The 22,164-nt window shown below is 39.9% G+C and overlaps 1 protein-coding gene across 1 annotated transcript in view; it reads right to left on the bottom strand.

Annotated features, from left to right (window-relative positions):
• PLCH1 (phospholipase C eta 1) overlaps positions 1-22,164 on the bottom strand; it is a 289,851-nt gene that overhangs the window by 95,695 nt on the left and 171,992 nt on the right. The window contains exons 3-4 of the mRNA XM_070072610.2: positions 13,042-13,188; positions 9,800-10,043 (exon numbers count right to left, since the gene is read on the bottom strand). Coding sequence (XP_069928711.1) covers positions 9,800-10,043; positions 13,042-13,188 — 391 coding nt within the window. The remainder of the gene's footprint in view (positions 1-9,799; positions 10,044-13,041; positions 13,189-22,164) is intronic.

The following is a 22,164-nucleotide window of genomic DNA, read 5'->3' as shown; positions in this document are numbered from 1 at the left end:
GAGAAAAGCATAGATTTGAAACCAAGAAATGGGAGACTGGGAATATATCAGGAGAGGTCAATGGATAAGCTTTGCTTATCAAACTGGTGACATCAATTGAGAGATTTTCATTTTAAGTCAAAATATTAAATCCCAGTGGTTACAAAGCACATTTGCATTTCTTACGTGATTCAAATTATGATTATAGAGGACTGTAGGTTAGAAAGTAAGGACAATTAAGAAAGGTAAAATCTTCCTTCTAAGCTTTTTTTTTTTTTTTTTTTTTTGACAGGCAAGAGTGGACAGTGAGAGCGAGAGAGACAGAGAGAAAGGTCTTCCTTTGCTGTTGGTTCACCCTCCAATGGCCGCTGCGGCCAGCGTGCTACGGCCAGCGCACCGCACTGATCCGATGGCAGGAGCCAGGTGCTTCTCCTGGTCTCCCATGGGGTGCAGGGCCCAAGTACCTGGGCCATCCTCCACTGCACTTCCTGGCCACAGCAGAGAGCTGGCCTGGAAGAGGGGCAACCGGGACAGAATCTGGCGCCCCGACCGGGACTAGAACCCGTTGTGCCGGCGCCACAAGGCAGAGGATTAGCCTAGTGAGCCATGGCGCCGGCCCCTTCTAAGCTTTTTTAAAGGTGATTTTCAGATTGTAAATATTTTCCTTCACACTTTGTTCCCTTGAAAACATTTTAAAATATATGTAAGAACCCAGCTCTTTTAAGTTCAATTTTTCCTCAGACTTCAGTAAAGACCTCATTATATATGACACCTGAAAGTTAAAAAGAGCCCCAGGGCTGGGGGAAAAATAACTGAAGTATCAAGAGTGGAAGATTTTTGGCCAGTTACAAATAAGCACTTGAGTCTCATTTTTTTTTACTGTTTTCTGAGAACACTGCACTCACTCCATGAACTCTGCTTTTTTTGGCTGCAGACACTGTTCTGTGCCCCACAAAATATTTGTCCAGAGTTCAAATAAGTGATTAAATAAGTCCAAATATTTGCATTGCTTTATTCTATGATCCTTTACTGAAGCCTCTGAAAGGTGTCTTCAAAGAGGCAGCAACAGCCCAACCCTAAGTATGAATACACTCTGCAGACAAAGAAACAATGCTGGCCCTAATGCTACTGCTGAACTAGCCCTGTGACAGTGGGTCCCTGGAATCACCTCTTAGAGCTCCTGTTCATGAACAATGCCAGACAGCACAACTACACAACCTTGAAAACCCTTCCAAATCTAAGATTCAATGAAAAGGGAAACCGTTCTTTCTAGTAACAGTACACACGGTGTACACTGGCAGACAAAAGGGTTCTGATGTGGTCGCGCTGTTCTTCATAATTAAGATACGAGTGCCCAGACTAGCCCTGAATTAGTAACTCAGAATCATGCATGTGATAATTTAAGCAGAGAAACAGACACTTGGCAGAAACAAGGAGTACAATTAATGAAAAATAATAGTCTATTATTTTGTATCAAGAAACTATAGGAGATCGTAGAAATTAAATGGTAAAAATTAAATGGGCAAATGCTTCCTGTAAATGGCTTCGTTGTAAATATTTTAGGCTTTGCAGACCATTTGCTCTCGGTTTCAATCATACCACTCTGGCCTTGTTACATGAAAGGAGCCCTATAAATACATTCAAGGGCCAGAGGGAAATGTTGAGACCAGGTGCCAGCATCCGTATCTTTGCATTACAGGACCACTGAGATTTCTGACTTTAATCCCTCTGAGCAGAAAAGCAAAAGATTTGTCACTTTTCACCTCTCTTTAGAAATAACAACAATAGCTACTATATACAAAGTGCTAAAATGTGCTGGGCAGAGATTTAAGGACATTACCTATATCAATTTATTTGATCTTCAGAAGCTGCTACCACCACCACCACCATCATCATCAACATCACGACGACCACCACCACCAACATGTTACACATTAAGATGCTGAGGCAAGAGAGTGTAAGTAATTCACAAACCTAAAAAAGCACATAGCAGAATTGGGGCTGGACCCCAAGCAGTACAGCAAGGTCTGAGTCCCCCATGACATGATACAAGAAGCATTTAAAAAGTTCACGGGAAATGAAAAAAACTCATGATTTCAATTTTTTCACCAAAATAAACATCTTTAAATTCTATTTTTCCAGACTTTTGAAGAACCCTCATATTGCTCCTAGTAGATATGAACCTACCTCCACCCAACAGGACTACCCTACTGCAGAAATAATTCAGTTTATGCTCTAGACTGGGTGGATTTCCTCATAGAGCCATTTAAGATTCATTATTCTCATTATTCACTCACAGTTAAAGTTTTCAGAACTAAATGAAATCTAATAGTGAATATTCCAAATGTGCTCCTCTCCATATAATTAAATGTTCAATCAAGGATGTCATTCTGTTATTAAGATATTATCTAAAACCCTATCAAATTCTGACAAATATGTATGAGAATTGTTCCTGTGTTGACATAACTTACCTAATTTTTTTTTACTTTAGCTTTCTTTTTACAAAGTATTCAGTAAATCTCTTCCTTTCTTTCTCCTTCACTGACATAAATATCAACTGCTTCTACCGTAACATTTCTTAAAAGACTGATCCTCTGTGCAGTCTATTGTCCATTTGCTTTCCAGTTAATGTAGTTTCTGAATATAAAATTCTTAAGCTGCCAGGCTGATGAACTCAAACATGAAATCTCGCAGGTGTCATTAAACATGCACAAATGAACCATTCAAAAACTACTGACCAGAGTGTTTTCAAGATGGCAGAATAAGGAGGAAGCTCACTGCTCTAGTCTAGGGAAAAAAGTTTCAAAAAAAAAAAAAAGAAGTGAAAAGAGTGCAATCTCAGGGAAGAGTTAAAGAGAAAACTGTGACTGTGAGTGGCTCCACATGCTCAGGGCTCCAGATACCCTGGTGAGGGTCATTGCTACAGGATCTGTGTTCACACCAAGGACTGCACAGATCCTTCATGTGGTTCTTAGAGCAGTGCACATAAAAACTGTACTCAATGGGTACAGTGCCCAGGCATTGGTCTCCTTGTAGGAGAGGAGGTAAGAATGAGAATATGCCAACAGAGCAGAACACATGCCCCCTCTGATCTTAAAAAAAAAAAAAAAAAAACAAAAAAAAAAAACAGAGATTTGCCACGTCCAACTTGGGTGTCACCTTGGACACTCTCCTCACACTGGAAACTAAACAGAGCTCCCTGACCACACCCAACACATGCCTCTGGGTATTCACAAAGAGTGGGGACTCCACTAAGCCACAGATGCATAGTTCAAAGATAAAAGCCATCACGGGGGGGGGGGGGGACTAATAAGTATCACCACAAATGCCTAATAATAAATGCAGCAATTCAAGAAACAAGAATAAGGAACATAACATGACACCCCCAAAAGAACACAACATTTCAATACTAGGAGGTGAGGATGATGAGGCTGATGAAATTCCAAAAAGGAAATCAAAAAATTGATCACAGGATTATTTAGAAGTAATCAGAAGCAAATTCATGAACTAAAGAAATCTGAAAATGACAAGAAGGAAAACTTCTCCCATGAAATTGAAATTGTAAGGAGAAAACAAAATGAAATATTAGAAATGAAGATTTAATAGAGCAAATAAAAAATTAGTTATAAGGCCATAACAACAGGCTACATGAGGCAGAAGAAAGAATATCTGAAAATTTTACAATCAGACCAAAAAGTAAAAAGAAATTAGAAAACAAAAAACAGTGTCATGGATTTATGGGTTACTTTCAAACAGTCCAACATATGGGACATAGAAATTCCTGAAGGTGTGGAAAGAGAGAATGGATTAGAAGGACTTTTGAGTGAAATAATTACAGAAAACTATTCAAATTTGGAGAAAGAAAGGGACATCCAAGTATGAGAAGCACATAGAAATGCTAATAGACATGACCAGAAAAGATCTTCACCATGACACATTGTAGTCAAACTCTCCACAGTAAAACATAAAGACTCTAAAATGTGCATGATAGAAATGTCAGGTTACTTTCAGAGGATCTTCAATCAGCCTCACAACTGACTTTTCATCAGAAATGCTATAGGCTAGGAGAGAAGAGCAAGATATATTCAAATTCTTAAGAGGAAAAAAAAAACTGCCAATCCAGAATTCTATAGGCTGTAAAGCTCTCATTTATGAAAAAAAGTGAAATAAAGACTTTCCATAACAAACAGAAATTGAAATCCAGCCTTGCAAAAGATGCTTAAGGATGTGCTACACAGGGAAACACAGAAACATAGTCATCACTATGAAAGAAGGTAAAGGAAGAAAATCTCCCAGTAGAAGTACAAAGGAAATCCAAAGTAAACAACAGGAATATTTACAGGAAATGGCAAGGCCAAGTCGTTACTTATCAATAGTTACCTTGAATGTAAATGGCCTCAACTCTCCAGTTAAAAGATAAAGAATGCTTGAATGGAATAAAAAACAAAACCCATCTATTTGCTCCCTACAAGAAACACATCTCACCAACAAATATAAACACAGACTGAAAGTGAAAAGATGGAAAAAGATATTCCATGATAGCAAAAACCAAAAAAGAGCTGGGGTAGCCATCCTAGTATCAGAGAAAATAGACTTAAAACAAAAACTGTTAAAAGAGACAAAAAGAGCATTATATAATAATTAAGGGATCAACTTAACAGGAAGATGTCACTATTTTAAACGTATATACACCTAATTACAGGCTATTTAAAAGAAACATTAATGGATCTGAAGGGAGACATAGACTAAAATACAACAGTAATCAGAGGCTGGCGCCATGGCTCACTAAGCTAATCCTTTGCCTGCGGTGCTGGTACCCTGGGTTCTAGTCCCGGTAAGGGTGCCGGATTCTGTCCCGGTTGCTCCTCTTCCAGTCCAGCTCTCTGCTGTGGCCCAGAAAGGCAGTGGAAGATGGCCCAAGTGCTTGGCCCTGTACCCACATGGAAGACCAGGAGGAAGCATGTGGCTCCTGGCTTTGGATCGGCGCTGTGCGCTGGCTGCAGCAGCCACTTGGGGGGGTGAACCAACAGAAGGAAGACCTTTCTCTCTCTCTCTCTAACTCTGCCTGTCCAAAAAAAAAAAAAGAACAGTAATAGGACACTTCAATACTCCACTTTCAGCAATGGACAAATTAACCAGACAGAAAATCAGCAAGGAAACAACAGAGCTAATTGACACTGTAGAACAAATGGATCTAACAGATATATATATAGAACCTTACATCCTACAGATGCAGAATACACATTCTTCTCACCAATGTGTGGAACTTTCTCAAGGGAAGACTACATGCTAGGCCATAAAGCAAGTCTAAGCAAATTCAAAAAAATCGAAATCATACCATGCATCTTCTCAGACCACAATGGAATGAAGCTGAAAATCACAATTCAAGAATATTTAGAATATATATAAACACATGGAGACTGACAACATGCTCCAGAATGAACAGTGGGTCATTGAAAACAATCAAAAGAGAACTCAAAAATTATCTGGAAATGAATGAAGACAAATATGCAACATATCAAAACTTAGGAGAAAAAGCAGTGTTAAAAGGAAAGTTTATAGCAAGTTGTGCCTACATAAAGAAATTAGAAAGGCACCAATTACATGCGGATCCAGCTGAAATGCCCATGAGAGTATTTCAGGCATGGAAAGCCAAGACACTCTGGGGGAAAAAAAAACCTAAATGAAAGATCTCCACGAGTGAGATCCAGTGGAAAGAATGGGTCATCAAAGAAGGAGGTACCTTTCTCTGAAGAGAGGAGAGAACTTCCACTTTGACCATGGCCTTGTCTAAATATGATCAGAGTCAGTGAACTCAGGGGGCTTCCATAGCCTTGGCAGCTCATGACAAGAGCCTAGGGTGATTACTGAGGCCATAAACAAGAGTGTCAATTTGTTAAGTCAACAACAGGAATCACTGTGCACTTACTCCTCATGTAGGATCTTTGTCCTTAGTGTGCTGTACATTGAGATTTAATGCTACAACTAGTACTCAAACAGTATTTTTCACTTTATGTTTCTGTGTGTGAGGGAGCAAACTGTTGAAATCTTTACTTAATGTATGCTAAACTGATCTTCTGTATATAAAGAGAATCGAAAATGAATCATGATGTGAATGGAAGGGGAGAGGGAGTGGGAAAGGGGAGGGTTGCGGGTGGGAGGGACGTTATGGGGGGAAGCCATTGTAATCCATAAGCTGTACTTTGGAAATTTATATTCATTAAATAAAAGTTAAAAAAAAAAAAGAAAGGCACCAATTAAATGAGTTACCAATGTATCTTAAGGACCTAGAACAAAAACCTTATGATTATCTCAATAGATGCAGAAAAAGCATTTGACAAAATACAACAAACTTTCATGATGAAAACTTTAAGCAAATTGGGTATAGAAGGAACATTCCTCAACACAATCAAAGCATTTATGAGAAACCCACAGCCAGCATTCTAGTGAATGGAGGAAAAGTTAGACACATTCCTACTGCAATCTGGAACCAGATAAGGATGTCCCACTCTCACCATTGCTATTCTATAGAACTCTGGAAGTTTTAGTTAGAGGCATTAGGCAAGAAAAAGATATTTAAGGGTTACAAATTGGAAAAGAGGAAGTCAAACTATCCTTGTTTGCTGATGACATGATTCTATATGGAGAGGATACAAAAGACTCCACTAAGAGATGATTGGAACTCATAGAAGAGTTTGGTAAAGTGGCAGGATGTAAAATCAACACACAAAAATCAATAGCCTTTGTATGCACAGACAATTCTGAGAAAGAACTTCTAAGATCAATCTCATTTACAGTAGCTACAAAAAAATCACATTTGTAGGAATAAATTTCATGAAGAATGTCAAAGATTTCTACAATAAGAACTACAAAACATTAAAGAAAGAAACAGAAGAAGATGCAAAAAATGGAAAAATTTTCCATGTTCATGGATTGGAAGAATCAGTATCATCAAAATATCATACTACTGAAAGCAATTTATAGATTCAATGCAATACCAATCAAAATACCAAAGACATTCTTGTCAGATATAGAAAAAAAATATGCTGAAATTCATATGGAAACATAGGAGACCCTTAACATGTAAAACAATCTTATACAACAAAAACAAAGCTGGAGACATCACAATACCAAGTTTCAAGACATAGAAAAGGGTAGTTATAATCAAAACAGCCTGGTACTGGTACAAAAACAGATGGATAGACCAATGGAATAGAATAAAAATTCCAGAAATCAACCCACACATCTACAACAAATTTATCTTTGCAAAGGAACTAAAATCAGTCTCTGGAGCAAAGATAGTCTCTTCAACAAATGGTGCTGGGAAAACTGGATCTCCACATGCAGAAGTATGTAGCAAGACCCCTACCTTACACCTTACACAAAAGTCTACTCAAAATGGATGAAAGATCTAAATCTATGAAAATCTAAATCTTAAAAAAACCTGTGATAACAAAATTTTCTCTCTCTGGGTAGGACTGTTTGGAGCTGCTGCCTGCTGCTGCTGTAGCTCTCCCTGACAAAGGCAGCCAGCTGCAGGACAGTCCCAACAGGCTGGGGACTGCACTGAGCTGCTCAGTTAACTGCATCTGAACTGCCCCATCTCAGATGTCAATCATGAGAACATATTCTCTGTCACTTAAGACATGGTATCTGCTGCTTGCCCCAAAAAGCGTTCTTACCAACCAGTGGTTTTTCTCTTTTTTTGTCACATGATAAAAAGTTAAGAACTACATATCTTAGATTGCAACAGGTGATGGCTCAAGTAGTTGGGTCTCTGCTAGCCATATGAGAATCCTGGAGTGAGTTCCTGGCTCTAGGCTTCGGCCTGGCCCAGCCCCAACTATTGCAGGCACTTGGAAAGAGAGCTAGCAGATTGGAAATATATCTGTATGTCTGTTTGTTTCTTTGTCCTCTCTCTCTCTCTCTCTCTCTCTCTCTCACTCTGCATTTCAAATAAGTGATTTTTTGAAGAATAAAACTAACCAAATAAAGCACAAAAGTTTGTTTCTATGTGTGTGCTTTGTTTATTTATGAATCCCAGTTGCATTTATCTGCATGCTGAGATTATTGATGAAAACATCATGGCTCATCAACTCTGATTTTCACACTGTTAAAATCCTTTCATGGACTGAATAGATCCATTGTGCTCCAACAGTATCCTGACTGTAGGATTATAGCTAGAACAGTACAAATTTCTTACCACCTGTGATATAATAATATATGCTTTAGTTTTTTTCACATTTTTGTCTCAAAACTGCCTCACCAAGGTAGGCCATTCAAACACAAGAAAGTGAGTCAGTCATAAAGCCCTGCTCCTTCCAAAGGGGCTCAATACCACAACTGCAAGCAAAGAATGATGAAGAATCTGAATAGACAGGCCTTGTTGGGTATCCCTACATGGTCTACTAGTAATCGTTATCACCTATCATGTAATCCAATCTCTAGAAAAATCCAAAAGGACAGGGCTCAGAGAGCTTCCAAACAGAGGTTCCTAGAGGGTGGTGTACCCATAGAGGGCAAGGAGCTCTGTGCTCATTCTGCCATACCTTATCCTATGCATCTCTTCATCTGTTCCTTGCAGTATCCTTTGTATAAACCACAAAACATATGTGCTGCTCTGAGTTACATGAACTGCTTGAGCAAATTCATCAAATCCAAGGAGTGGGTGTGCAAATCCTGATGTACAGCCAGTCACTGAGAAGCACAGGTCAAGCTACCTGGGATGCGATTGGCATGGGGCAGAGCAGTGCTGGGGACCAAAAGCTCAATGTGAGACCTGATAGTGTGTCCAGGTAGACAATGTCAGAACTGAATTGGATTAGAGAGCACTCAGCAGGCATTCCCTGCTAAAGTGATTGCTTGCTTGCTGGTGGAGAGAAACCCCCACACATCTGGGACTGCAGAAGTCTCCTGCAATGATTGTGCTGTGAAAGAAGGAAAATAGCTGGCTTTTCCAACAAACCAATCCTGGAAAAACATTACGGTACACATTCCAACAACACAAAGAAAGTTAGACAAGGGCTTGCTTAGACAAGGGCCCATGTATTTTAAGGTCATTCAAAACATGAAGAGGGGAACCAACGAGGTCAACTAACCCAAGACCCTCATTTTACAGAAATGGGAATGGAGGCCAGAGAGCCATGCCACATGCCCAGCTCAAGCCAGTGGGAAAGGCGCCTTCAGATTGAACACATTAATCATAAACCTGTCAGTGCTGAAGATCAACCAGTATTGGTTTAATCAAGGTTTGTTACTTAGATTCTAGTTTCTCAAGTTCTTTAGAGGGGTCAAATATTATTAAGTAAAAAATAATTTCCCCTTGAGTATCAATCACTGCAATTTCTACAATGTAAGTCAAAAACAGAGAGAAATACCAGGAGCTTGGTGCCTGGTACATAACTGGAATTCACAAAGCACATGTTGAACTAAACTGGTTTCATAAAAGAGTAAGATTTTCTCTAACCCACACCAATACTTCCTGCTTACAGCTGATCAGTATCCACACAATTAAAAAAAAGACAATAATATTTAATGTGCACCTCTCACTCTTAGGACACTTTATCTTTGGATATCTCTCAGAACCAAATGAGGTCTCTTAAGAAGAATCCTGGTCCTAAGCTCACACAAGCTTATGGTTCCATGTATTTTGGGTAATTGGTAACTTAGAGTGAGAGTGAGGAGGGTGAGAAGGATGCTAGGGATAAAGACACAGAAAGAAAAGTGGTTTTCAGCCTCACAGTTATGGGAATCAGCAAAGCACAGCCTCCTGCTCACTTCACATTCACACAGCTCGAAAACAGATATCTAGGGAGGATATTGGTCATGAGTCCTCTGCCTCTTGGCCAGGGAATCTTCGTCACTGATGCCGGCCATCAGGTACTTCAGGCCGGTGATCCAGGTGCGGGCCTCCTCAGGGTTGGAGGTGATGAGGTCCAGGGACTCCATGTGGTTGCCATGGTAGATGGTGAAGCAGCAGCTGGGGTCAAAGTTCCCCTCCGCCTGTCTGTGGAATATCTCAGACTGCCGGCCCTCGGTGACTTTGTAAATGGAGTCGATAAGAACTGCGAGGGAAATCAGATACACAGCTATACGGCTGACAAACATATTCTTTTATACAGATTAAAAACAAAAAAATTATGTTAAACATAAAAAGTAACTATAAAAATTTCATTGTTAGCAAGTTGTAGTTTTAAAGCAAGAGATGAAACATGGGTCCTACTCTTTTTGCTGAAAACCAGCTCCACCTAAGACTTAACCTTCCTGAACAGTCTTGATGATGTCTTCCTGAAGCAATGAGTCAGGATGAGTGGAGATTTTAGTAAAATGATAGGGGTGCCCATCAGGGCAAGAAAACTGGTAGGAAAGGCAGGCTAATGAATATATCAAATTGATAATTTACATATTTATGGAGGGAGGCCATTAAAAACTTAAAATAGAATTTGATGCTCTGCAATATGCATGGGAAGATAGAGGCAAAAAAATTACCAGCAATTGAATAGCACAGCTGAATATACCAGTGGTCATGGAGAACGCTATGGGGGTGGAAGAAAAACAGGGCTGGGAGAACATCTGGGAGCAGACCAAGGAATCTGAAACACTGCATATCACGCCCTTGATGCTATGTTGCCATGACTTTACCCTCAACAAAAGGCTCAAGCTGTCCAATAGCTGCTAGATACTTGTGGTTATCCTTACCCTATCAAATTGCATTCCAGATTTTGAAAATGTTGTATATAAAAACAATTTAAAACATATCAATAAGTTTTCTGTTGCTTATATTTTAAAATAGCATCTCTATACATATAAGATTAAAAATATAGATCCTTAAAAAAAAAAAAAAATGGCTGGGAGAAGTGGGCAGGCACAAGGTGGCATCCCAAACAAAGAGGTAAGTAGACATAGGCTTGTGAGGCCTGCTCCAGGGATGTTGAACAGGCCATGTATACTGGAGTAGGAAGTTCAAGAGTTTAAGCAGTGGGAGATAAAGCTGGAAACACAAAGGCCAGGATATGAGAGGATGGAGTAACAGGCAGAGATTAGTAATACTTAGATAGAAGGGCAACATTGGAGGTTTGTATCTCCTCCTTTGGTAAGAACTTCAGACTTAAATTCTTTTGTCTGTTTACAGGTTTATTTTGAAGCAGGAAGCTGAACTGTCTCTGGCCTATTGATTGCCCACTTTTACCTTAATGGCAGGGTCCTGATAGTCTTCTGGTATTAACTTATTCCCCAGATGACTACGAGAAAAGGAGCCTATGCTCAACTCTGGGGCAAGTTCTAGGGGCCTCAAGTCATTAGGGTGGCTAACTAGAGTTCTTATGGCTAATTTAGATGTGGGGAAGCCACCTAGCTCCAATAAAGCAAATATGGACAGTCTGCTCTGGGGGAAGAGTCTGGAAAGGAATTCTGGGTTCCTAAAAAAGAAGCACCAGAAGAAGGTCTCTTGCTGCCTCTTTCCTATTCTATCAGAATAATTGAGGCCATGTTGCTACTGCCTTGATTAAAATGTGCACACAGGAGACAGAGCCAAGAGCACTGTAGAAAGAGAACAAGAGATGTGTCTGGGCCATGTCAGTCTCTGAGTATTTGTTTTTCATGTATGTCTTATTTAATTGAGGTCTCCTGTTACCAATAAAGACAATAAGCTAGCAAAATGGATATTGGTCAAGCGACTTCACAATGGGCCACCAGAAGAGTGAAGAGACTCTGGACCAAGGAAGAAAACAGGACTGAGGGAGCAGGTGAGAGAGATGTTGCAGGGAACTCAACAAGGACTTGATGCTAAGTGTGGAAGGGGTGTATGAGAGTTCATTTCAGGTGGCCGCTTGATTGGATTACAAGATACCAGATAGCTGGTAAAGCATTATTTCTGGCCCTGTCTGTGACTGGCTCCTTATGAAACTGATCCTTGAGTGGGTACACTGAAGTTCTGCCCTCACCCAAGCTGAGTGGGCACCATCCAGTCAGCTGAGGGCCCAGACAGAAGAAAAGGGCAGAGGAAAGGTGAATTTGCTTCAGACTGCAGGAATTGGATCAGTGACCCCTCTCAGGCCTTCGCACTCGGACTGAGCTCTGCCACAGGCTCCTTCATTCTTCCCACAGAGGGCCTATTGTGGGACTTCTCAGCCTCCGTAATCCCATTAGCCAATTTCTCTAATAAGTGCCCTCTCATGAACCTATCTATCAATCAACTGGCCAATCAATAGAGAACAGGACCAATAACAGATAGGCAGACAGACAGACAGTCTATTGGTTCTGTTTGTCTGAGTAACCCAGACTAATGCAGTGTGGAGAGGCTTTACCTAGAAGTCAGACAAAAACTATCTCACTTATTATCATTAAAACAGTGCTATGAATTCATCAGCCAGTTAACTGTGCTCATAATATGGTAATACATTTTAAAGCCTATTGAACTTATGATGTCCCTCAAACTTCATAGGAAAATAAAAGTTCTCAGCCTGTGAGGCTTCATATCCCAACTTTAGAAAAGTGCATCACCAGCCAGCGCCACAGCTCAATAGGCTAATCCTCTGCCTGCGACGCTGGCACCCTGGGTTCCAGTCCCGGTCGGTCGCTCCTCTTCCTGCCCAGCTCTCTGTTGTAGCCCGGGAGTGTAGTGGAAGATGGCCCAAGTCCTTGGGCCCTGCACCTGCATGGGAGACCAGGAGAAGCACCTGGCTCCTGGCTTCGGATCAGTGGGGTGTGCCGGCCGCAGCGGCCGTTGGGGGGGGTGAACCAACGGAAAAAGGAAGACCTTTCTCTCTGTCTCTCTCTCTCTCACTGTCCACTCTGCCTGTCAAAACAAACAAACAAAAAGTGTATCTCCAATACAGAAGAAATATTAGCATTTCCAGTATTCGTGGATAAGAAAACTTTTATGGATTTAAACTCCCCAAAGATGGTCACCACTTATTCTGTCTCACAATATCCATAACCAACTGACTCCCAGACTTGTAAAAATATGAAAGTTCCACTGATATAAAGCTTCCACAGAGCCTACCCAGTATAACCATGTGTTACTACATCAAGTGAAGCAAAGAATTTAAAGATGGTTTTTACTTTTTGCCTTCTCACTCTTCCTGGAGGGCCGCCATCGGAGGCGGGTCCGGTGCTCATCCAGGTAAAACAGCCGTACGAGTCCTTTGGTTCCACGCTTCAGTTTGATCATCTGTGTGCCAGACTGCATTACACTCATGCATCTTTCAACTGCAAAAGAAGTCAAGGCACAGCACCGTCAGTCTTCACACAATGTGCATGCATATTAGTGTTCAGACCTACCTAAAAGCTCAAAGATTAGTAGACAAATTTGGAAGAGGTAACCTGAAAAAAAAAAACATTAAGAAATTGTTTCAACATGCTTAAACAAAAAAGAAAAAAAAAACTAACTGATAAAAGTAAAATTCTACTTCCAGGTAAATAATGCATTAATGCTACACATTTTGTTCAGTTTTTCTGGCACAAGATTAATGACCATTTAATATGTTCTTAAACCAAATCCTCAGATGTGTTAAATCTTGTGAATTTTTATATAGCCAGTTATAAAAATCTTATAAATAAGGCTTTAGAATGCAATCAACAGAAGAAAATTGGCAAGATGCAGACAATTGCTGAGGTTGGATGATGGTTGCAGTGGATTTAAGTTATTATATGGCTGCATAATTTTGAAAGTAAACATTGCTTACAACATGATTAGAAAACATCAAGTTTTCATAATGAACATAAAATATCTGTTAATGTATTAATCTGCTAGTATTGTTCATATAGAGAAGTAACTTTTAACTGAATTCAGGTAACAGCCAAATCACTCATTTTCCAAGTTAAAATTGTCATCTAAATCCACCTGGTTTGGGGTTGAACCTTGTCAGTAGTAAGCATCTCTTGGTTTTGCCTGTGTCCCCATATTTAATAAGACAGCACCACTTTCTCTTTGGAAATGCTCCTTCTCCCATTCCATGTGCCTTAGGTGGGCTCCTTCACCCCCACCAAGGAATGAATTTCTGACTTAAGGTTAGAGCAAACCTGACTCCCTCCCAAGAAACACGAATTCCAAGCACGTCACTGAATGAACACAACTGAGTCATTTCAGCAACCAAAACTTGAGAGATGCTCCTGGATGGCCACCCCAAGACGGCACAGTTGACAGAGCTCTCATTCTTCCTGGCAGTGACAAGTGATTCCACTGTCTGCCTCATCCTGCAAGCTATGCAATACTCTTCCAGTCTTTTGTCATTCTATCAGCCAGAAATAGCTATTGGTTCACAAATACACACAGGCACATGTATAACCATTTGAGTATTCAAAACATCTAACTCTAAGTAATCACACCTTAACAAATGGTATGCTGCTAGGAAAAACAGATAAAAGAAACAGTACACAAACTTCAACAACTTTAGACATCAGCTTTGTTTTTTTGCTAAGCACTTTGTCTTTACTAGAAAATATAAACTGATCCAACAGTTTAATACTGTGTGCACAGTGCCTAGGAAAGATAACTTAAGCATAACCAGCCTCACTATTTATTCCAACAGCCTTGTCTTCCCCCTAAACAGATCAAGGAAGAACTGCATAAATTAAATATAACTCCAGAATTTGATACTACAAGAAAAGTGACGTAGAAGTTACCTTTCCTCATTTTACCTGATATATCAAACACACATGTAATAAAAACATTGCTTAAGAAAACAAACACACAAAGCTTAAAATGCCTACTTTCAGGCACAGAACAAAATTTGACTTGGTTTCACAGAAGTTGGTAAATCTACTCCCCACTGAACATCATTTGTTTCGGTAATAAAATCTCTGGGTTTAGATTCCTGATGGCCATGTGGACCATCTCACATCAGTAACTGAGGGGGAACAGAAGACAAAGCGCTGATGTACTCTTTTTGACAAAACTGGCCAGCAAAACTGAAAAGTCCCCAAAACCTGTTAGAACTTCACTAATCATTGATGAAGGGCAAATCAGCAAGCAAACAGAAGTGTATAGGGCAATTCCTTGTACCTGGCCCAGGGCTACATCATGAGGTGGAGCCTAGAACAAAGGGACCTTGGTTTTGAACTTAGAGTTTAAATTTTAAGGGAATGAAACATCTAAAACTGTATTTTTTTAATGGAATTTCACAGTTGTGGTTGAAAACACAGTCTGTATTCAGCCTGGGGTAGAATTTCAGCTCTGCTACTGGTATCATGGCTTCAGAAAGTTATTAAATCTGTTGGTGCCTCCATGTACTTATCTATAAAATGGGGATGATAAGATTTATCTCTTCAACTGTGGTAAGCACTGAATGAGTTAATTCATAAAAAGTGCCGAAAACACTGCCTAGCATATCCTAAACCTGTAAGTGGCAACTATTTCTTACAGACTGAATGTTGATTGCTCCAAAATTCATTGTTGAAGTGAATTGTCAAAATTCATGCCTCAAAGTGATCGCTGTTAAATATAAGAGTGGGAATAAGAGAGGGAAGAGATGTGCAATTCGGGACATACTCAAGCTGACTTACCTCAAACGGTAGAGTTAGAAACATACCAGGGGATTCCAATTCAATCCCATCAAGGTGGCATGTAACAATACCATCTCACTAGTCCCAGTGATCAATTTCTGTTCACAACTGATCATAATGATAGGACTAAGAACCAAAGGGATCACATAAACAAGAATAGTGTCTGCAAATACTATCTGATAGAAAAAAAAAAAAAGGGAGAGAATGATCCATCATGGGAAGCGGGATACACAGCAGACTTATAGAATGGCAGATGTCCTAAACAGCACTTTGGCCTCAGAATCAGCCCTTAAGACATTCGGATCCGGATGAAAAGCCCATGAGAGTATTTCAGCCATGGGAAGCCAAGACACTCTGGAGGGGGAAAAAAAAAAAACTAAATGAAAGATCTCTGCGAGTGAGATCCCAGTGGAAAGAACGGGTCTTCAAAGAAGGAGGTACCTTTCTCTGAAGGGAGGAGAGAACTTCCACTTTGACCATGACCTTGTCTAAATATGATCAGAGTCGGTGAACTCAAAAGGCTTCCATAGCCTTGGAAACTCATGACTGGAGCATGGGGAGATTACTGAGGCCATAAACAAGAGTGTCAATTTGTAAAGTCAACAACAGGAGTCACTGTGCACTTACTCCTCATGTAGGATCTCTGTCCTTAGTGTGCTGTACATTGAGATTTAATGCTACAACGAGTACTCAAACAGTATTTTTCACTTTATGTTTCTGTGTGGGAGCAAACTGTTGAAATCTTTACTTAATGTATGCTAAACTGATCTTCTGTATATAAAGAGAATCGAAAATGAATCTTGATGTGAATGGAAGGGGAGAGGGAGTGGGAAAGGGGAGGGTTGCGGGTGGGAGGGACGTTATGGTGGGGGAAGCCATTGTAATCCATAAGCTGTAGTTTGGAAATTTATATTCATTAAATAAGTTAAAAAAATTCATGCCTCAAAGTGGTGGCATTTGAAGGTGGAGCCTTTGGGAAGTAATTCAATTTAGTATGCTGGGATTCACTTCCTTATTAGAAAAGTGCTTGCATCGCTTCTTGGCCTTTGGGCTAAGATCAAGTGTAGAAAAGTGCTTGCATATTCATATTCCTTCCCTCCCTCTCTCTTTTTTTTTTTTCTTGCCCTGTCTTACAGGAGAAGGTAAGAGAAAATGGAAAAGACTGTCCCCACCTTAGGAACAGTGACTAATAAAGGAATTCATGGTGTATATGGGTCTGCGGGTCAGGTAGGAGAAGGCTGTAGGGTTGGTGATGATGGGGTAATAAGATTTTCATCCACTGGCAATAAGAGATTTGTGGAGTAAAAGTCTGGCTGGGTAAGAGACATAATTGCAGGGCCTGGTATTGTGTTGTAGCAGGTGAAGCCTCTGTTTGAAATACTGGCATCCCACTTTGGAATACTGGTTCAAGTCCAGGCTACTCTCCTTCTGATCTAGCTCCCTGCTAACCCACCTGAGAAAACAGCAGAAGATGGCCCAAGTGCTTGGGACCCGCATACCCACATAAGAGATCTGTACAGATACCTGGATCCTGGCTTTGGTCTGGTCCAGCCCCAGCCATTGTGGCTATTTAGGGAGTAAACCAGCAGATGGAATGTTTTCTGTCTTTCCCTCTACCAATCTGCCTTTCAAATAAATAAATAAATCTTTTTTAAAAAAATATGTAATTCAGGAGGATGTACCTTTGAGTAGAGAAAATAAAACAAACTGTCTAAGTGGAAAACTGAATTAATTCTACCTTCAGAGATCTAATGGCCAGGACTGCCTAAGCATCTCTCACAGCGTCCTCCTCTTTGCCCATTGTTCCTTATTTCCCTCGCCCAGTCCCTTTACCTTTCCCTGGAAGGGAACTGATTTCATATCACATCACATCACTACATTTTAGCAGGAAAGACACAGTGATATGAAAAGCAAAACCACTGGGGCCGGTGCTGTGGTGTCGCGGTAAAGCCACTGCCTGTGATGCCTACACTCCATATGGGCACCAGTTTGTATCCTGGCTGCTCCACTTGCAATCCACTCCCTGCTAATGGCCTGAGCAAAGCAGCAGAAGATAGCCCAAGTGCTTGAGCCCCTGTTACCCACATGGGGCTCCTGGATCCTGGCTTTGGTCTGGCCCAGCACTAGCTGTTACAGTCATCTGCGGAGTGAACCAGTGGATGGAAGACGTCTCTCTGTTACCTCCTTTCTCTCTGTAACTCTGACTTTCAAAATAAATCAACAAATCTTTTTTTAAAAAATAAATTGAATCACTTACTTGAATAATAAATACTTCCTACTACTTACCAAGCATCATCCAGAAAAATCCAAACATTTAGACAGTGGAATCTAATAGCTGGAGTGTATTTATAGAATACATGAAATGGTCAATACTTTTACATATTCTGCACTGTTTCAGGAAAACTTAGTATAGAATAATAAGCCACCAAAGGTGGAAGGCACAGGGAGACATAAGAAAGAGGCAGACAAATTGAAGACTACAAAATGTAACTTATTGGGGAGGCAGAAAAGCGTGGTCTCCACAGTTACAAGACACAGGTTTTTCCGTGCTTCACCTCATAGTGAGGAGTTCACATACTAAGCCAGACACAGGTGGTCCACTGCTAACTTCAGTGCACCTGTATGTCCTCAAGTCATATTAGTATTCCAGGCATCAGATAAGGGACATGCCAGAGTCTGGACCTGCAAGACAGGCCCAGCAGGTTATCTTAATAGGTGTGCTTATCCCCTAAGGTTTGGAATGACCTTCAGGGTTACCTAAAGGACAAGATAGCCATTACAACCAAAAAGTGTGTAGTTGTGTCAACCTGAATCTCTACACTAGATACCAGCAGCATCTGTTGCAATGGATAAATATGCATGACTACTGGATCCTTGGCAGAGTCCGGCTTTGAAACAACATGCTACCTAAATTGTTTATGTGGCTACCTCACGCTTTCTCCCTGGTTGCTTTCTGTCACGTAGAAAAGTCATTCCATCACACTCAGATTGCAAAACCAAGTGCAATGAAGTCTTCAGAGTCATCTTGCTCACTTTTCCTTTCCTCAAACCAGAGAGTAGTTACAAAGTTACCAGAGAAAGGAGCACCCTCGATTACTCTTTGTAATGCAGTAGGTAAAAATCACCAATGAGGGAGACAAAATATTCTGGTCTCATCCAAATCACTTATATCTCAGCATAAGCCAATTTTTTCATGTTCTATCTCCAGTAGAGATGGATAATAGCAGTTACAATCCTCTACAAAATTCATTCTCCACCTATGGTAGATTGGTAGATTATATAAAAGAGGATAAAAACGGCTTTACTGAAGGCAAACAAGGGGAGAGTCTCAGCGGCTTTAGTTGGTACAACCTCACCACCCACACTCCCAGCACTGGGGCTCTCCAGCAAAGGCTGCGAAGTCAGGTTACCAATTCAGGCAGCTGCCCAGATGTGTACAGTCCCTTGGATGCCACATTTTCCTTTATGGTCGGTTTAGTATTTTTAGAAAACAAGTTTATTTGCATGGAGTGCAGCAACACCCAAGAATATTAAGACACACCGACCTATCCATCACATACCACACACATTGTGTTTGGTTTTGTCTATTATGAATCAGATCCCCAAACGTACACAAATGTGTTGCACTAGTGTTAAAAGCACAGTATTTAAGTCATTTGGCACTCTGCTTTTTTCATTTGCATTATAAACAGCTTTCCATGTTTCCTCACAGTCTTAATAATTATCATTTTAGTGACTGCCTAGTAGAGTAGCATAAATATTTAAGGAGCAGAACAGATGAGCTGCAGACTATATTCCTAACTTCATTATATAATTAGAGCTTTAAGACTCTTAACAGAGTCTCATCTGTAAAATGAAAGGCATAACAGCATGGTCTACAAGGTCCTTTAGAATTCAACTGTTTAAAAGGATTAAATCAATCCTTTCTGATTCAATCAGTTTAAAAATAAGTAAATTTCCTTAGGGGTTATCAGTTCACTAAGTCCTTCAAGCAGAAAATGCTATTAAAAAATACACTTCTGATTTGAAGTCACATAATGGAATGTTTGTATCACCTGGGGGGAGAGTCACAAGAATTCCCTAAGTACACAGGACATGGAAGAGGTCTAATTCTTGCAGTCAGTAATAACCACATTGGGTTAGGAATATTACACATGTCACCTAATGCTGACTTTTTTTAAACAACTTTATTGAGGTGCAATTTATATGTACTAAAATTCATCATTTTAAATGTAAAACAATATATTTACAGAGTTGTGTGGCAATCTAGTTTTTGGAACATACCCAGAGCCCCTAAAAGAAACCTCAGGCTCATTTGCAAGCACTCCCCCCCATTTCACCAGAGTGCTGGACAAACACTAACGCGCACTCGTCTCCGCAGGTGGGGTCAGTCTGGGATAGCTCATAGGAATGAAATCACATAGTAAGTGGTCTTTTCTGCCTGGCTTCTTTCACTTAGCATCCTCCTTTTGAGGTTCCCTTGGTGATTAGGTAGCTTCTTACCTCTTTTTCTTCCTTCACCTCGCATAAATCACATTAAATCTTTCCACTGGCACTTAGAGAAAAAATGATCCTAATAATTCAGGAGATTGGTTGAAGAAAATGATACATATGTATGTGTGTGTTCAGTACATACAATGGAGTAGTGTGTGTGCATAAAAGATAATGAGGAAGATCTCCATGAACTGATACAGGGTAATTTCTAGGAGATATTAGTGTGACCAAGTATAAACAATAATGCTTAGAGTATGTTGCCATTTGTGTGATTTAAAAAAAATAGGAAATTTTTAAAAACATAGAAATATGCGATTATCATTACAAAAAAAATTATAAACCAGAAGACATGCAGCTTTTACCTATATGAGTGGCAGAGAACAAATTAGAAAGGACAATGAAGGAGTCATAATTCTCTTACTACCCCACATATTTAAAATTCAAATTAAATCTGTAAGAATGGCTAGGGGAACAAAAAGAAAGCAATACATGAGGAGTCTTCTGAGAAATGCATGCTGTGAAAAATATTATACATGGATTTCAAAATATTTTTGCACCAAAATAAATGTATCTTTTAGGCCCATTTTTCTTGAATTTTTTAAAAGTATTCTCATATATATCCATACAGAAAATAATCGACACATGCATATCCACATTCGTGATGTGTTTCCTAGCTCTGCCCTTTAAAAGGGCCAAAAAGCAAACTCACTTCCGCTGCCAATGTCACCTTGAGACAGATTTTCACACAGAAGGTCATACCCTTGCCCAGGTTAAGGTCAGACAAGAATGTCACTTGCATTCCTTATGAACACATCTATTCCACGACACTCATCACCAAATTCTGCAATAGCAGGAGAAAAAAAAATTCAGGTTCTTTATAGGAAAGGCTTGTCAGCAAAGAGATACACAAAAAATGCAAATAGATTTCTTGCTAGCTTCCACCGATTAGAGTAAATCTGAGTGACTAAAAGGGATTAGCTTCTGAAAACAATTTCATTTCTACATGGATAAAGCACCAAATAATGCAGGTAATGTTTCTCAAAAAGGAAACTTTTCTAAAATCATCAGAGCAGAAGTAAAGGGTATGCTTGTTTAATTCTCAGCTCAAAGCAAACTGTTGAAATCTTTACTTAATGTATACTAAGCTGATCTTCTGTATATTAAGATAATCGAAAATGAATCTTGATGTGAATGGAAGGGGAGAGGGAGTGGGAAAGGGGAGGGTTGTGGGTGGGAGGGACGGTATGGGGGGGAAGCCATTGTAATCCATAAATCGTACTTTGGAAATTTATATTCATTAAATAAAAGTTAAAAAAAAAAAAAGACAAAAAAAAAAAAAAGAAAAACCTAAATGAAAGATCTCTGTGAGTGAGATCCCAGTGGAAAGAACAGGTCTTCAAAGAAGGAAGTACCTTTCTCTGAAGGGAGGAGAGAACTTCCACTTTGACTATGACCTTGTCTAAATAATATAAGAGTCGGTGAACTCAAAAGGCTTCCATAGCCTTGGAAACTCATGACTGGAGCATAGGGAGATTAATGATGCCATAAACAGGAGTGTCAATTTGTAAAGTCAACAACAGGAGTCACTGTGCACTTACTCCTCATGTAGGATCTCTGTCCTTAATGTGCTGTACATTGAGATTTAATGCTATAACTAGTACTCAAACAGTATTTTTCACTTTGTGTTTCTATGTGGGTTCAAACTGTTGAAATCTTTACTTAATGTATACTAAACTGATCTGTATATATAGAAAATTGAAAATGAATCTTGATATGAATGGAAGGGGAGAGAGGCGGGAAAGGGGAGGGTTGCAGGTGGGAGGGAAGTCATGGGAGGGGGGAAGCCAATGTAGTCCATAAGCTGTACTTTGGAAATCTATATTCATTAAATAAAAGTTTAAAAAAAAAGAAAAAAAAATTCTCAGCTCAAGCCAGAAACCTGTTTGGGGGCTTGGTACATTGTAGGTGCTGAGAGATCTAGTTTATAGGCATTGCAGCTGGGTGACAATGTCTGTCTCCAGTTTGGGAGGCAAAGCAGGAGAGCAAAATAAGTTCTGGACCAGGTTCTATCACTAACTGGCTGTGTGAACCTCAGAAGGTCTCCTCAATCTAAAAAAAAATTTTCCAGGATGTCCAGTATCACAGTGCATATGCGCTACTATCCAGCTTCCTGCCAATGCAGACCCT

The sequence above is a fragment of the Oryctolagus cuniculus genome, chromosome 4, assembly GCF_051225735.1.
Source record: "Oryctolagus cuniculus isolate XC-2025 breed Fujian yellow rabbit chromosome 4, ASM5122573v1, whole genome shotgun sequence".
Taxonomy (NCBI): Eukaryota; Metazoa; Chordata; class Mammalia; order Lagomorpha; family Leporidae; genus Oryctolagus; species Oryctolagus cuniculus.
The sequence above is the reverse complement of the archived record's forward strand: the minus strand, read 5'-3'. Positions and strand labels throughout refer to the sequence as shown.